This window comes from Hemiscyllium ocellatum, chromosome 22 (assembly GCF_020745735.1).
Source record: "Hemiscyllium ocellatum isolate sHemOce1 chromosome 22, sHemOce1.pat.X.cur, whole genome shotgun sequence".
NCBI classification, from domain to species: Eukaryota; Metazoa; Chordata; class Chondrichthyes; order Orectolobiformes; family Hemiscylliidae; genus Hemiscyllium; species Hemiscyllium ocellatum.
Genome location: NC_083422.1, coordinates 37,516,743 through 37,534,507, shown reverse-complemented (window position 1 = coordinate 37,534,507; position 17,765 = coordinate 37,516,743). Strand labels below are relative to the sequence as shown.

At 41.6% G+C, this 17,765-nt stretch overlaps 1 protein-coding gene across 1 annotated transcript in view; it reads left to right on the top strand.

The window, feature by feature from the left end:
* The window catches only part of gucy2g (guanylate cyclase 2g), a 67,890-nt gene extending 50,791 nt beyond the window's left edge, over window positions 1–17,099 (top strand). The window contains exons 19-24 of the mRNA XM_060841796.1: window positions 5,159–5,333; window positions 10,559–10,657; window positions 12,219–12,310; window positions 14,461–14,568; window positions 14,691–14,736; window positions 17,044–17,099. Of these exons, the coding sequence (XP_060697779.1) occupies window positions 5,159–5,333; window positions 10,559–10,657; window positions 12,219–12,310; window positions 14,461–14,568; window positions 14,691–14,736; window positions 17,044–17,051 (528 nt within the window). The 3' untranslated portion in view covers window positions 17,052–17,099. The remainder of the gene's footprint in view (window positions 1–5,158; window positions 5,334–10,558; window positions 10,658–12,218; window positions 12,311–14,460; window positions 14,569–14,690; window positions 14,737–17,043) is intronic.
* The last annotated feature ends 666 nt before the right edge of the window (window positions 17,100–17,765 follow it).

Here is a 17,765-nt window from a genome sequence, read left to right as displayed (position 1 = left end):
CAAAACATTTCTGAAGCCAATACAGTGTCACTCCACTGAAGTGTCTTATAGACTTAACATGTAGACATTTCCCAGTGAGAATTTAACAGTGCATTGCTCCATTCAGAGTAAAGTTTAATGATACCTGAACAACTTTATGCACTGCAAAAACCTGCTAGTTACTATTAATATAAGAACATACGAACAAGAGTAGGCCATTCAACCCCTCGAGCCTGTTCCATCATTCAAGGAGATTATGGTTGCTCTAACTTGATATACCTACCTTTGGCCCTTAAATATACTGGTTTAGCAAAACTTTACCGAGCTCACATTTAAAATGAACAGCTGAAGGTGTATTTTCATTTCTAGTTAGACTGTTCCCTCAGTCTCACGATTTGTCTAAGGTAGCAACGGAACAGCACTTGGTTCATCTTCCTTCTTCATCTCCCACAATCACCAACCCCTGCAATCTCTTCATACACCTCAGGTGCATGCAGTGCATTGCTGATGCTTTTAACCTTTCTAATTAATACTTTTTTAAAATATAGAATCATCCCAATCATATAGAATGATTCCATTCAGACATGATTGCTTTCCTCAACCCAGTTTAATCACTTGTAGCCTTCAATGAATTCATCTGTTTGTGTTTCAGCATCTTGGTTATCATTAGGCTAAATTAAATTATTGTCAGAGTAAGTAAAGAGACAAACAAATATAAGGGGTTTAAAAAATGACTTTCTCCAATGTCAAACTTTAAAGTGGTCATTGACTCCTCCATTTTTTTTTTATTTCAAAAATATACTTTATTCATAAAATATGCATAGAATAATTTGATACACTGTACATTAGGTAATGCCATTCATTTTCCACATTTACATACACAGCTCCGAATTATCATTATTCCATACAGATCTGTGCATTTCTCACTCATATATTGAGCTAAGGCGTCAGCAGAGCCCAAATGACTGCATGGGCCCCCTGCTTTCCTTTCGACAGGCAGATGTTAAACGGTGGTCTTTCCCCACCGCGCCTTGGCGGCAGCTGCCCCAAGCTTCAGCGCGTCCCTCAACACGTAGTCCTGGACCTTGGAATGTGCCAGTCTGCAACACTCAGTCGGGGTCAACTCCTTCAGCTGGAAGATCAACAGGTTTCGGACCGCCCAGAGAGCGTCCTTCACCGAGTTGATGATCCTCCAGGCGCAGTTGATGTTCGTCTCGGTGTGCGTCCCGGGGAACAGGCCGTAGAGCACTGAGTCCTGCGTCACGGCGCTGCTCGGGACGAACCTTGACAAATACCACTGCATTCCTCTCCAGACTTCCTCTGCATAGGCACATTCCAGAAGGAGGTGTGTGACAGTCTCGTCCCCCCCGCAGCCGCTTCGAGGGCAGCGTGCGGTGCGGCTGAGAGTCCGGGCGTGCATTAACGATCTCACAGGTAGAGCCCTTCTCACCACCAGCCAAGCCATGTCTTGGTGCTTGTTGGAAAGTCCTGGCGATGAGGCATTCTGCCAAATTGCTTTGACAGTCTGCTCAGGGAACCACTCAACAGGATCCGCCCTCTCCTTTTCCCGAAGGGTCTCGAGGACGCTACGTGCTGACCACTTCCTGATGGACTTGTGGTCAAAGGTGTTTTTCTTCAGAAATTTCTCCACGAAGGACAGGTGGTACGGAACGGTCCAACTACTCGGAGTGTTCCGCGGCAGCGAGGCCAGGCCCATCCTTCGCAACACCGGGGACAGGTAGAACCTCAGTACGTAGTGACACTTGGTGTTTGCGTACCGGGGATCCACACACAGCTTGATGCAGCCACACACAAAGGTGGCCATCAGGGTGAGGGTGGCATTGGGTGTATTTTTTCCCCCGTTGCCCAGATCTTTGTATAGTGAGTCCCTTCGGACCCGGTCCATCTTTGAACTCCATATGAACTGGAAGATGGCCCGGGCGACTGCAGCGGCGCAGGTTCTGGGAATAGGCCAGACCTGTGCCACGTACAACAGCAATGACAGTGCCTCACACCTGATGACCAGGTTTTTTCCCGTGATGGAGAGCGACCGTAGCCTCCATCTGCCCAGTTTCTGCCTCACTTTACTGATACGCTCCTCCCAAGACTTGGCGCACGCCCCAGCCCCCCCGAACCAAATACCCAGCACCTTCAGGTGGTCGGTCCTGACGGTGAAGGGGATCGAGGATTGGTCGGCCCAGTTCCCGAAGAGCATGGCCTCGCTCTTGCCTCGGTTTACCTTGGCCCCCGAGGCCCGTTCGAACTGGTCACAAATGCACATGAGTCTGCGCACGGACAGCGGATCCGAGCAGAAAACGGCGACATCATCCATGTACAGGGAGGCCTTAACCTGCAGGCCCCCGCTGCCCGGAATAGTCACCCCTCTCAGGCTCGCATCCTTCCTGATGGACTCGGCAAATGGCTCTATGCAGCACACAAACAAGGCTGGAGAGAGAGGGCAGCCCTGCCTGACTCCAGATCTGACTGGGAAGCTATCTGATTCCCACCCATTGATTGAGACTGCACTGACGATGTTGGTGTAGAGCAGTCTGATCCAATTGCAGATTCCCTCCCCAAAGCCCTTGGTTTTGTAAAATATAGTAATCAAGTCACACCACATGCCAAGTTCCAGCCTGGAGTAACAAGGATAAGAGGAAATCTTAGTATTGTGTGACTGACTACCAAACCAAAGTTAAACAGAAGTTTCAAATATCTAGTCCCTGTTATGAATGACTCACTGAATGTGATACATAACTGCATAAGTACATTTGTTTCATTGTAGTTTGAATTTCAATGCTGGCAAGCTACTACAATAGGATGAAAGACCAATCAGAAATGATTGGACAGACGTGTAGTCCTCATGGCATTCCTAACTACTGGACAACCTCTGTCTTTGCAACAGGAGTACAGGGAAGTGGGAGCTCTGGCTCAATCATATCCTTTAGAGAAGGAAAGCCTGGGACCCTAACCTGGCCTGGCCTACATGGGACTCCAGATTCATAATAATATGCTTGAATTTTGAATGCCCTTTGACACAGTCTTGCAATACACCGTAAAGGTAATGAAACCAGATGGGCCACCAAATATCAACAAAGATTGAAAAAGACACCAGCATATACAACCTGGTCAATATCAAAAGACACTAGATATGGTAAAGACTACAGTTGTTGCTGAGTTTTTGCAGTACATCTTCTAAATAGTACACATCACTGTGTGTAGTACACAATTGTGTATGAGATGGGACGCCAATTGAGTGATCTGCTTCTTTAATGTTTTTGGAGTTGTACTGATGCAGGCAATGAGAGAGTACTCTACCATATTCCTGATTGTATCTTGTAGGCAGTGGATAGGCTTTGATGAGTCAGCAGATGAGTCATTTGCTGCAGAACTGGATTAAAATTGGAATCTTCGATCTGCAATAGTATTGAAGATTTCAGCTCCAGAACTAGCTACAACCCCTAGACATCTGTTCCAGTTCCGTTACACTGGCATCCACCCAGTGTGTGGAAAATTACCCATTAATGCCCTGTCACTAAAAAGTAGGACAAATCAAATTTGGTCAGCTATTGCCCCATTGGTCTCCTCAAAATCATCAATAAGGTAATGGAAGATGCCGTCATAGGTTTCATTAAGCAGCAATAATAAGCTATTCATTAACATCAGTTTGAGTTCTACCATACCCATTTGGTTCTTGACCTCATACTAGCCTTGTTCCAAATATGGACAAAAGGGCTGAATTCAAGAGGGCAATGATGGTGACTGTCCTTGATGTCACAGCAGTATTTCACAGAGTGTGTTATCAGGAAACCCTGTCAAAAGTAAGGTCAATGGGCATGAAGGGGCAAACTTAATGCTGGTTGGATTCTTACCTAAGACAAAGGAAGATAGTTATGTTTGTTGGAGGTCAGTCATTTCAGCCCCAGTTCTCAAAGCAGGACCTCCCCTGGCCAGTGACACGGTCTCAACCATCTTCATGAGGTCAGAGATGGGGATGTTTGCTGATAATTGCACAAAGTTCAATATCATTTGTGACTCATCAAATGCTGAGCCAGTTCATGTCCATATGCAGCAAGACCTGGGCAATATTCAGGTTTGGGCTTGCAAGTGGCAAATAACGTTCCTGCAAATCAAGTACCAGGAAATGACCATCTTCAACAAGAAAGAATTTAACTATTGCCCCTTGAGGTACAATGGCATTGCCATCACTAAATCCCCCACTATCAACCTCCTGGGAATTAGCATTGACCAGTAAGTGAATCAGTCATGTAAATTCTGTAACCAAAAGAGAAAGTTGAGACTGGGAATTCTGCAGCAAGTAACTCACCTCCTGTATCGTCAAAGCCTATCAACTGTATACAAGGTACAAGTCATGAGTGTGGTAGAACACCCTCTACTTACTTGGATGAGTGCAGCTCCATATACACTAAAGAAGTTTGGCACCATCTGGGACAAAGCCACACACTGGATTGGCACCCTATCTAACACCTTGAACCATTGATGGACAGTGGCAATGTGTACTACCTATGAGGTGTACAATAATAACTCACCAAGGCTCCTTAGACAGCACTGTTTAAGCCTACAACCTCTGCCACCTAGAGGAAAAGGGCAACATCTACATTACTAAATTGTAAATTTATCGCTGTTCCTTCACTGAGTCATGATGCTGGAATGTTCTCCTAAATAGCACTGTGGGTAATCCTGCACTCTGGTGACTGTACTGGTTCAGGAAGACAGTTCAATACCACTTTCTCAGGGAAAATACAAACAGGCAATAAATACTGGCCCAGCCAGAGATGACTACATCTCTGAACAAATACAACAAGTTAATAGGAAATGACAATGTTAAATGCTGGCACGGTTACTTTTCTCTGACATTCGTTCAACTGATTACATTATTTAAATAGCATTTGCATTGGAAGTAAATGGTTGCGGATTCTGTTTAAAATGGTTAGAGTGATTGTAAATGTTTACAAATTTAAACAGTGTGCTATTTCATCCTGAGAAGGCATCATTGTATTCAATTAAGTCTGCTGCTGCTTTCCCTTTAAAAAAGTTAAATCCAATTTAAAAGCGAGAAATAAATTATCTTTGTGTCTGTTAACTTCCATTAGTCCAGATGTTTACACATCATTTCCACTTATGAAAGATTTGACAGCATTCTATTTCTATTTAACTGAAGGTTGAAACAATAGGCGATGCTTACATGGTAGCAAGTGGACTGCCCATTCGCAATGGAATACAGCATGCAGGGGAAATTGCCACAATGTCTTTGCATTTTCTCAGTGCCATTGCGACCTTCAAGATAAGGCACGTAGATAATGTACAACTGAAACTTCGCACAGGCCTCAATACAGGTAACATAACATCAATCTATTTTAAATGTTTTGAGCACTAATTGTTTATTTTTCTTTTGCATGAAATATAGAATATATTATTTATAGTCTTCCCATTGTACTTGTATTCTTGCATGATTTCAGTTAAGAATCTAAATTTAAATAATGGTCATAATTTTATGCAGGCACAGAGCACCACACACTGGCTGAAGAGTAGGGGGTGAGACTGTTACGGCATGCCAGGGAACCCCAGGTTGACTTATGTCCATTGGGCTGTCACATGGCTCAGGGCAAGACCATCTCACCCATCTGGAAGACCCGCATTTGAGAGCCGTTGGTCAATCAGAGATTTGACAGCTCGAGTCCCGACAGTCCCATCAGGAGGTTTGACAACTATTGAAAAGGCAGACAGCCACGAATGAAGAGTATTGCTTGAGCCCTATGGCAAGATGATTGGGTGGGTATAGGGTTTCACCAGAGCCAGTAATGGAGAAAGGAATAAGGGAGTCACAGACGGGAGATTGTAAGGGGTGGATAAGCAAGGGCAGAGTGCACCATGATGTGACCTTCTTTGAGAACAGGGTTCCTGAATGGAGTGGGACCCCAATTCAGGTATAACCTGGCCATGAGCATTCAACAGGTGGCTGTCATATAAGGATATAGGGTCTTAAAGAGTCCATTCTGAGGCATGTTTTAAGCACCACTCACTATGGTGATTCCACACAGACTTGTTGGGAGAACAACTTAGGGTCTTAAAAGCATAAGACCATCCTGGTTTTGCTCATAGACTCTGTAACAATGTCGTTCATATCAGTGTAACTTGTACGTATTTGCTAAAATGCAATAAACCACATCTTGTTGAAGTCAGGAGCCTCTTCTCATTAAACAATCAAGTGGTTATTCTCTGCCACCCTAGACCGGGGCTGTATAGCTCCCTACCCTAAAAGAGCATGGTGGCAGCAAACCTACCCCTTGGTACTCAGTGCTACAGCTTGCCTCATGAGACAGGTAGTCAGCTGTGAGGGTGGGAGCAGTGGTGAGCAGTGGAATGGAATCCATTGAACTGCCTCATTCCATAGGCAGGTAGGAATGGAGGTCTGATGATTTCTTCAGGCACAGTTTTAAGAATTCTGCACAGTCAGATGGCCAACAGCTGGAAGAGCTGTACTTTGAATAATCCAACAGTAGGTCAGGCAGCATCAAAGGAGCAGGAGAATCGACATTTCGGACATAAGCCCTTCTTCCTGCTGCGCTTTTCCAGCAACTCCAGCATCAGCAGTCCTCACTTTCTCATAATCCAACAGTAGAAAACATTATGGCAACATTCAACAAGGCAGAATCCATAGTCAATGATAAAAGCATTTCAGGCCTGATAAGAGATGCACTGCATTTAAAAATGCTACAGAATTAAAGGCTAAGTACTTACAGCAAAAATCAAAACATTACTGTCACAGCAGGCTGACAAATTGAGGCAGGTCTGAAGAAGGGAAATCAAGAGCCATAGAATCAATTCACAGACCTGGAGACTTCACAAAGACAGAATTAAAAAGGGCATATTCAAAGTCCAAGAATACAAGTTCTAATGTAAGAAGAAAGTAGGAGACGTTATTCACAGGCCACAGGAATGTTGGGAAATCTATTATTTCATCCTTGTTAAAGGTGTTAAGTGTTTATTGAAAGCAGACTCCAAGAATCATTCAGGTAGAAACCAGGATAAAAACAAACAGTCATCAACATTAGGCTGTAGTCAACAAGAATTAAGCCAGAGAAGAAAATGACATGTAAGTGGGAGGTATTTCTTGACATCACAAACAACAGGAGGTGAACATCATTCACTGGAACTGGAAAGAGTGAGAAGCATTACTTTAACTCAGAGGGTGAGAATAATTCAGCAAACTGTTAATGGTACAGAGGTTTTTAGTTTAGCCACGAAAAATGTGAATCCTCAACTTTAACCAGAAAAGCATAGCAGAGGACGGCTTAAATTCAAACAGAGAATTTAGTTTCCTTATGTTCGGAGCAATAACCCTGTGTAACATGACAGCCCAAAAAACATAAGTCAACCTGGGCTTCCCTGCATTGCAGTAACAGTCTCAACCCCTACTCTTCAGCCACTGTGTGGAGCCTCTGAGCCTGCCTCATCTTCCGCCTGGGAACCCTCCAACCACAAGGGATGAACTCAGATTTCTCCAGTTTCCTCATTTCCCCTCCCCCCACCTTGTCTCAGTCGGTTCCCTCAACTCAGCACCGCTCTTCTAACCTGCAATCTTCTTCCTAACCTCTCCGTCCCCACCCCACTCCGGCCTATCACCCTCACCTTGACCTCCTTCCACCTATCACATCTCCATCGCCCCTCCCCCAAGTCCCTCCTCCCTACCTTTTATCTTAGCCTACCTGGCACCCTCTCCTCATTCCTGATGAAGGGCTTATGCCCGAAACGTCGAATTTCCTATACCTTGGGTGCTGCCTAACCTGCTGTGCTTTAACCAGCAACACATTTTCAACTATGATCTCCAGCATCTGCAGACCTCACTTTTTACCATTTTCAACTGCATAAAATTATGACCATTATTTAAATTTAAGATTTTTAATTGAAATTATGCAAGAGTACAAGGACAATGGGAAGACTACAGATAATGCATTCTATTACTAGTGACAGCAATCCTCAAATAGCTGAGTTCAGGAAGTGAACAGGATGGTTTCACCAATACCACCATCATTGAGGCTGAATGAAAAGGTTTAGCCTAATGAACATATTAAAGAATCTACCCACTTCAGCACACACTTATCAACAGTGCAAGGGTCTGAAAAGATTCACAATTAACTACTCACTCTGATAATGTCATACAAACTTGGTGGGACAACAGCTTAGGATCTTGAAGGAGTAAGACCCATTGAGGCTCTCCTCTTAGTCTCCTTACAATGTTGATCTTATTGAACTTTACTATATGTCACTCACCCAAAGCTGGTGGCAATGATGTCCTAGATATGGAGATGTGTGGGAATTTGGGCAGTTGCTACATCCTGCTGGGAAATGATCCCTGCCACGAGTGCCACAGGGAAGTAGGGATAATGGCAGAGTTGATGACTCCCATGGAAAATCCAAATATTCTTCCTTACCCTAACCCACAATGATTCCACATGCGGAATCATTGCTCTCATAAACAAAGATATTACAAAAACAGGAAAGGTTATGTGAAACTTCTATAAATCTCTGAAGTTGCCACAACTACAGTATAGAGTCAAGACCTGGTTTCCATACTTTAGGAAGTATGTAAAGGTCTTTGGGAAGGTGTTTTGGTTTTTTCTAGTCACTCTGCAACTCCTGTCAAGGTAGAGCTGACTCTGCTCAGGCTTCAGAATTTATGAGTTAAAAGGGAGCCACTGGACAGTGAGACTCTATTAATGGCTGTGTTTCTTACATTTCTATAAAGGTGTTACCAGCTTAGACCAATTTCATAATCATTGCTAAATTGTTACTGAGTAGGGAATTGAATATGATCAACATTGTAAGGAGACTAAGAGGAGAGCCTCAATGGTCTTACTCCTTCAAGATCCTAAGCTGTTGTCCCACCAAGTTTGTATGACATTATTGAGCCAATAACTGAATGGAAATACTTCTACACCCTCTCGCTCTTGCCATTCCCACATTGTGGTTGGGAGTAGTGGTGCTAAAAGTGAACCCCAGGTATTCTACTTTCAAACTCTTCATCACATTCAATGGCTGTGGACAGTTCCCTTCAAGTTTAGTACATGAAGATACAATAAGAGGTCATTGCAATGAATGAGAGGTCAGATAAAAACCAAGTAAACACACTGCAAGGGCTTGATGACAAGTTTCCTCACCATCTAAATTCTGCATCTTTTTACTTTCTGTCCTATCAGAGTTCCCGCATTTGATGATTAACAATTGTTCTTTTTCTGACTGAAGTTCTTATTCAGTTTAGATAGGGATGGTAAAATAGAACAGTTCAAACTACTGATCAAATTTATTTGTACTCAATGTAACTTTATCATTTTATGAGATTTACACAATCACTAGAATAGGAGTCAAAGTCCAACCACATGGGATCAATGTGGATTTCATCAGTTTCCCCTCCTCCACCTTATCCCAGTTCCAATCTTTCAACTTGACCTGTCCTACCTGCATATCTTCCTTCCCATCTATCCGCTCCACCTTCCTCTCCGACCTATCACCTTCACCCACACCTTCATATACCAATCACATTTTCAGCTACCTTCCCCCAGCCCCATGTCCCTCCCATTTAACTCTCAGCCCCATTGGCCCACAATCCTCATTCCTGATGAAGGGCTTATGCTCAAAATGTCGACTCTCCTGCTCCTCGGATGCTGCCAAGCCGGCTGGGCATTTCTAGTACCACACTCTCAACTCTGATCTCCAGCAGTCCTCACTTTCTCTGAGTCAAAGTTATATCACTCTCCTTCTATAGTTTATAGGGCATATGAACGTTTCTATTGGAAGCAATTCTATGTGTTAGACATGAGCTCAATATCCAGACAGTATTTGAGTTGTAAGACACAGGATGACCAAAAGTTCAATTCTAGTTTTAAAACAAATTTGGTGCTGTCCTATTGAGAAATTCTCAAGTATGAAAGAAAGAACAACAACATTTCACTTTTGGTAGATAGCTATGTTCAAGAAACCTATTATTTATTCATGTGATTGGAGATATTATATTTCACTCTTTTTTTTAGATTAGATTCCCTACAGTGTGGAAACAGGCCCTTCGGCCCAAGAAATCCACACCGACCCCTCCGAAGAGTAACCCACGCAGACCCATTTCTCTCTGACTAATATACATAACACTATGGACAAATTAGCATGGCCAATTCACCTGACCTGCACATCTTTGGACTGTGGGAGGAAACCCACACAGACACGGGAAGAATGTGCAAACTCCACACAGACAGTCACCTCAGGCTGGAATTGAACCTGGGATCCTGGTGCTATGAGGCAGCAGTGCTAACCACTGTGCCACCCATGGTGTTAAACATGGTAACATAATCTCCAAAGATTCCTCAGAGGAGTTTTACTTTCCAGTTTCAATATTATCTGATCAACTTAGAATCTTGTTGCTTCGGTTTGGGAGCTGATTTCTAGTTGTTGCAAATTACATGAACCAGGAAACAGCACCCGAATATTGGTTGGTAGATTGAATGGTAGCAATTACAGAGCTGTGAAGAGACTATTCCACCCTTAAATCACTGCTTAATTATTCTTGCAGGTCCAGTAGTTACAGGTGTAGTTGGAACAACAATGCCCAGATTCTGTCTGTTTGGTGATACTGTCAATGTAGCATCAAGAATGGAAAGTAATGGTTTGCGTAAGTATTTGGTGTTTTTCCTCTTTGATTCTTAAACAGATAAAATAACCCAAAGAACTCAGCTTCCCTGGTAACTGGACAGGACAGTATCCTATATACAAATGTTAAATACTCCAGATGGTACAACTGCAATCAATACTGCAAGTCCTTCTCTGTGCTATGAATACTTGGAAAATGTTTTGCTGAGTGAAAACATGGACACAGTAAATGTAAGTTAAATTTCAGACATACATTTAAAAGTAATTAACATTCAATGGCTCGAAGAAATCATTTTCATTTAATTTGTTTACTACTATGGGTTTTTAGATCAATGACAGAGGAAATGCCTTTTCATCAAAGAGAAATAATTGTGGTCAGAAAGGAGGAATCAGGGAAACAGACCTCATGAAAATATCTCTCCATGTTCTTGCGTATTCTCAACAGCAACTTGAATTGACATAGCTATTCGCAAGTAATGCAATGTCCCCTAGTGGTTCACAGAAGTATTATTAACAAAATACTTGTGCTTTCTAACATAAATTAGTGTTTAGTGTGAAACTTAGTATGGACAAGAAATCAAATGAACTGTTTCCAATTTATTATCTGGCTCATTTATGACAATGATAGATGGATTAGAACATAACTCCTCCTGACCAATTCATCCCACTCTCTCACCACCTTGACACACTTGTCCCATTCTCTCTCACCATCCTGACACACTTGCCCCATTCTCTCTCACCATCTTGACACACTTGCCCCATTCTCTCTCACCATCCTCACACTCAGACCCTCTGTCTCTCGCCTTTCCATGCATGCACTGACTCTTGAAAAGAGCACAGGGACCAAGTCAGTAGAACAGGGTGTGAAGGCCACAATGGATGGGAGTTGCAGCAACAGCATGTATATGCCCTCCCAAGGCAGCTGGCATCCCATACAGGATGGAGTAAACAAACACATCTTGGCTGCTTTCTACCATCCTGAATCCCTTTTTGGCAATAACTTTTCCAAAGCACTTGGTCCTAGAAGGAAGAAGTGAGTTTGTGTAACTGAGTGACTGTACAAGAGGGAGTGTGATTGTGAGAGCAGTGAGTCTGCATGGGATAGAGAGGAGATATGAGATAGGACATCTATGAGAGGGAGTGAGTCTGTGAGAAGCAGAGACAGAAACAGTCTGAGTGTGCACAGGTATACGTGTGTGTGTGTGTGTGTGGGCATGTGCAAGAGTGGAAACCCTGGGGTTAGGTGTGAGCTTCCTCTTACCCTCAACAAAACCTACACACAAAGAAGCTCAACAAAGAAGGAAACACAGGCTGAAAGGCAACCCGAGACAGAATTCCACTAAGTCTAGCTCAGAGTGAGGTGAATGCAAGATAGTGATCACTAAATTCAACTCCTTAGTTTAGTTCCAGTTCCCATCCCTTCTCTGGTCATGACTTAGGCCTTGTCTCTTGGGCTCTGTTTCAGAAGTGAAAAGACATAAAAGGTTTTGTTGATTAGTTCTGCTGCTTGGTTCTTAGTGTAGTCATTTTCCTGCTCCTATTTCTTATACACTTGTACTATATTAATTTTTTTTGATATTTAGCTTTGAAAATACACATATCAGAGAGCACTGCTGAAGCACTGAGGGCACTGGGAGGATATGATGTTGTAAAGAGAGGGACAATTAAAGTGAAGGTAGGTAACCAAACTGTGAACATGAATTTATACAGTTAGGACTTCCTTTTAGTTTCTTTCCTTATAGAAATGTTTTTTTGAAAATACTTGTTTGAAAGTAATACATTTGACATCTGCACTTAACAAGTTGACAAATGAATTAAGCTGCCATTTCTCTATACTCTGCAATTCAATTTTATGAAATATATTCAGAGATCTTCTCTGGGAATGTTGATAGTGCCTTAATATAAGTAAAGTCCGAAGTGGCCTATTGTCCTTTGGTAAAATTTAAAAATCTACTGTGACCCACAATACCTTTGTTTGTCTTTAATGAGCATGGTTTGTAGTTATGTTAAAGACAATCTGAAGCTTCCTCAATGTGAAACATCTCCTTCAGAATAATCTGCCAAAATTGGACACTTGGTTTTGTAACAAAACATTTTTTTTGTCATCATACAATGAAACATCTATCATGGAAAAAGCCATGCAACTTACCTACAACTTGTATTGAGTAATTTCGGGTTTAAGGTAGCCTTTAATATAATCTGAAATAATCAAAGCTGGGTTGAGGTTGATTTGCTGAGTGCGATTATCCCTTCCCTGGAGGTGATGAGGAAGCTATCAAGAAGGGCAAATGGACAAGTTGGCTCCAGATAAGTATTTGCCCTCCCCCCCTCTCACCATTTCAACAATTAACCATTGAGTAGGAAGGTATATGGATGCCTTTCGCATCTTAATACTAATTAAGGCTATTAATTAGAAAATAGTTGGTTTTCTATCAGAGAAAAACACCTTACCTTCTGGTATGGAGTTGGGATACTCTATTTCCATCTGTCTTGGTCAGGCAGGGATAGGGAGCCAAGAGGATGAACACTAAAGGCTACCCCTACCCTTGCGCCAAATCCCTAATACCCCTCTTCCCCATGAGTCCAAAAAGGAACATCCTTAATTTCTCACCAATTAAGCCACTAAATTGGCCTCTACGGCAATTCTATCTGACTTGGTGACTGCCAACCTCTGATACTTTGGCAACCTCTGGTGGGCTAGGATTTCATTATTGAGGCTTATGATTTATTGAAGAGTTCACTAGTCAGCTTTTAAGGTGTAGATTTGGAGCTTGATTTCAAACTTTCTCATTGGTGGGGCTGAGAATCAGATACCCTCTCCCATACTTAACACACGGAACCCTAACTCTCAGTTGCTCTCTCTGACTTCCCCTTCATTCCTGAAACAAAATTCATGATGACTCTTTTAGTTTGCAATTTGTTGTTGGTAGAATTTAATGAGCATAAATAAGCCACAGTTAAGGGGTTTGCTATTTGAGTGCAAGTGGATCTGTCTAGATTTACTATTGTACCCACAAAACTTATGTAATTGTACTCAACTTTAATACAAGACCTAAAATAATCATTTTAAAATTTCTTCCAAATATATGAGAACAGTTTTTTTCAATGCCATCCTTCCTCCACTAAGCATCTGAGGTGTACTCTATCAAATTTCCTAGTCCAGATTATTAGCATGTTAGTTTCTGATGGAAGGTGGAAGCAAGGGACTTGCTGGCACTCCTAGCAACTAGACTTGAGTTTTCTCCTTGAAGGTTATGAAAATAACCTTACCCATAGCCATCTCCATCTTCATGCTTCTCATAAGCCATGCTGATCTCAATGATCTTCCAGCCTAGGCTGACTCCAGATTAGAGTTTGGAACATCTCCTTCTGGGTGCTGCCTTTACTTTTGGATGTTTTGTGGCTCAGTATATTGGGAAATGAGGTAGGAGACTGGGAAATGCTTGCTTTCATTTCACTTCAGTGCACAATGATTGGTGTAGGCACAAGCTCAGGTTTATTCAATCAAGGATGAATCCTGGGACGATGTCATGGGAATGGTGACCTGGTGAACTAAATCCCCACTCCCTTTTCCTCTTTCCTGCGTCTGAACCTGAGCATTCTTCAGACACAAAGAAAAGTATCCCCATGCTCTGGTTTCCTTCAATTTAAAAATATGGCAGTTATCCATTAAAGAAAAAGACTTTTTTAAGGAAAAGTCTTCACACTTACTGTTTGGCACCCCGAACCTTTGGTACAAGAAAATGTAATTTACTTTAGAAATGAAACAATTGAATATTTCAATATGTACCATCAAAAATATGACCTGTTTGTATTTTTCATAAGGGAAAAGGTAATCAAGCAACATATTGGCTAAGAAACAAAGAAGGATTCAACAAGCCTTTACCAACATTAAATTTCAACATGGGAGAAGATTTTAAGGACACAATGGAGGTAGGAATGGATTAGCTGGATGTAAATTTGTCTAAAAATGTACCAATAAGCTGCTAAATATTTCTAGTGTGACAGTACTGTGCCTTTAAGAGGGATTTTTTTCTGTGCTGTTTCTCTTACAGAGTGATGTTGACAGCGGTGATGGAATGTCTGCTTCTGAAGCAATGGGTAAATAGCTATGAGCTCCCTGAGTGTTTCTTTGTAATTAGACAAAAGACTCAGGAGTCGGTGGACTCAGGCTCGTACAGTTTTAGTTTTGCTTTCAGTTAGGTTGAGAGCTGACTGTTGAAGCTGATAGGTACAGCTCTGTCTCTGTACTGCAACAAAAAGCTTGCGTTCTCTCTCTGCTGTTCAGTTGTTTCTTTAGTGTTCCTTTCTCCTTGACTGGCTGATAGTATAAGAGAAACATCTGTCTTGCTAAATTTGTCTTTGCCAAGGATATGTTTATAGGTGCTGCCATATTGGAACAGTTGATGATTGATAGTTAAGTCATATACACTATTTTGTTAAGTATTTCAATAGAGATAATGTTATGCCAGAGTGTGGTGCTGGAAAAGCACAGCAGGTTAGGCAGCATCCAAGGAGCAGGAGAATTGATGTTTTGGGCATAAGCCCTTCATTCCTGATGAAGGACTTATGCCCGAAAAGTCGATTTTTCTGTTCCTCAGATGCTGCCTGTCCTGCTGTGCTTTTCCAGCACCACACTCTCGACTCTAATCTCCAGCATCTGCAGTCCTCACTTTCTCTAGTATAAAGTGATGCCAATTTTTTCTTGTTTGTGTTTTAACTGTGTTATAAGAAAAAAGTGTGTTTTGCTTAAAGCCTAGCAGTGGACTAATCGAATCGCATCAGGAACACAAGTCCTTAAACTTGCTATTAAATAAGACATAAGTTAAGGTATAGGCTTTCTCCTTGATATATTTTGAGCGGGTTTGTCTGGTCCATAACACTAGACCAAAAAAATGTACTCTCCTCTTAAGCAGCAGTAGAACATTTATTCTAAAAGAAAGGATAATTTTTCTTACACAATCTCCAAATGTCCTAAAGCATTTTTTGCAGCCAGTGAATTGCTTTTAAGTATCACTGTCACTGTATAATGTAGAAAATAAAATGCCATGAACTTTTGTGTGAGCAAAGGGGTTGCTACATTGATAGGCAGCCAACATGCATTTAAAAGTCACTTGGTCATTCACACCTCAGCTTATTAGCATTCACAACAGACTCATTGCAGCCAGCTTAATATCAAGTCATCTTAAAATTGCTTCATAAATTATCTGGAGCATTCATCAGTGTTGTTTAATTGATCCTAAATGGAAGATTTCCCTTTATCCAAATAGTCCATAATGAATGTGCTTTAGCTATTTTAATCTTCTCGGCAGATAAAGGAAGGCTCCTTCAAGAAAACATATTTCCCCATCTCTTCCGCATCCTTCTTAAACCACTCAATCCCTTTACCTGTTCCTTTCTTCCCTTTTTCCTATTTCTCATTCATTCCCCAACAATCCCAACTACAACCATCCCTTTATCCAGATAACTGTCCAGCAGCAACCACATAGCCTGCAGCCCACAACTTAAATTTTGAAACAATCTAGTTCCATGTTCCATTTCCAATTTTCACGGTGTCTTCATCACACCAGAAATATTCAAACAAACCAATTTTGTGTTGACAGCTGAGTCATCTTCTTTGTGTACACATGCCCAGAACACTTGAACAACATTGGCACAGGCTGCACTGCCCAGGTTCTGCAATACTGACCCCATTGTTGGGAACAATAACAGACAAAGGAACCATCTCTCAACATCCAGTCTTGTATAGTTTGCAATTGAGACCACCAAGTCCTCCTTAGCATTCTGTCCTTTTCTGGCATCAAACATGCATTGCCTCTTTGCACAAAGAACAGGTCAAATGCTCATATCCCTAACACCAATCAATTCTCTTGTGCGGATAAAAACATCCAGATCACACTTCTTCAGGTGCAAGCTTCTTTTTGAATCACCTGACTATCACCAAACTTCAGCTCTTTCTCGCCTTTCAACGCCCTTTGTCAGATGGCTTCTTCTCACAAATCCTGGAATAATTTTCTGTCTGTGGCATTTTAACCCATTTAGTGTCATTGAGGATGTTTGTCTTGCTTCTCAAAATGAGACTTCCTTCCCTCATTATCACCCCCTCTTATGGCCTAACTGAGACATTGCAAGCACAGCTTGATTTGTCCAGCTTAGAAGCCTCTCACTTCAGCCATTCAGAATAGTGGTTTACTATGGGGGTCAGCTTTGCTATATTTCAGCAACTGAAAGTCCTGCTTTTCCTCAGCTTTCTAGCTTGTATGATTTATATCTGAACAGTGTGACAGTGATGTTATATAACATACAATATATCAATGAATCAATATTTGCTCCTATTCTGTACTAATTTGGTAATATTGAAATTCTAACCTATTGTGACCATGTTTCTAATTTTACCATCCCATGTAGATGTATGAGGAGGATGATGCAGAATGAGCAACATTTGTCCCAATGCAGGTAGCAGGGAATTCTACATCCAGAAGATAAACGTACAAGGCCTCTTGGAGTCTTGAGAAAAATATTGTGGAAAACAAAACCTTCTGATTAGCACAAGGCGCTCTCAAAGATGCAAAGAACACAAATATGTTAAAAACAGATGATCAGAATTCTAAGAAGTCAATTTTAGAGTACTTCACATTTAATTTATTGAAAACGGTGCAACAATTATTATCTCAAAGAGTAAAGGCTTAGAAAAATATATTTACCAGAAATTTATAATAATAAGCATTATATTGTTATGATCCCAGACCAGGCCATCAAAGTTATGTTCTGATTGGGCTAGGGAACAGTACCCTTCTTTAACAATGTGGAGATGCCGATGTTGGACGGGGATGGAAAAGGTCAGAAGTCACACGACACAAGGTTATGTCCAACAGGTTTATTTGAAATCACAAGCTTTCAGGGCGCTATTCCAGACTTCATCTGATGAAGGAGCAGCACTCCAAAATCTTGTGATTTCAAATAAACCTGTTGGACGATAACCTGGTGTCATGTGGCTTCTGACCTTTTTTTAAGCAGTTAAAGTGAGATTCCAGTCACCCACTGAGAGAATAAATCCCTGAAATTTTCTCGTTTTGGAAAATAAAACTTATTATACATGGTTAGAAAAATGAAACAATTTACAATATTAA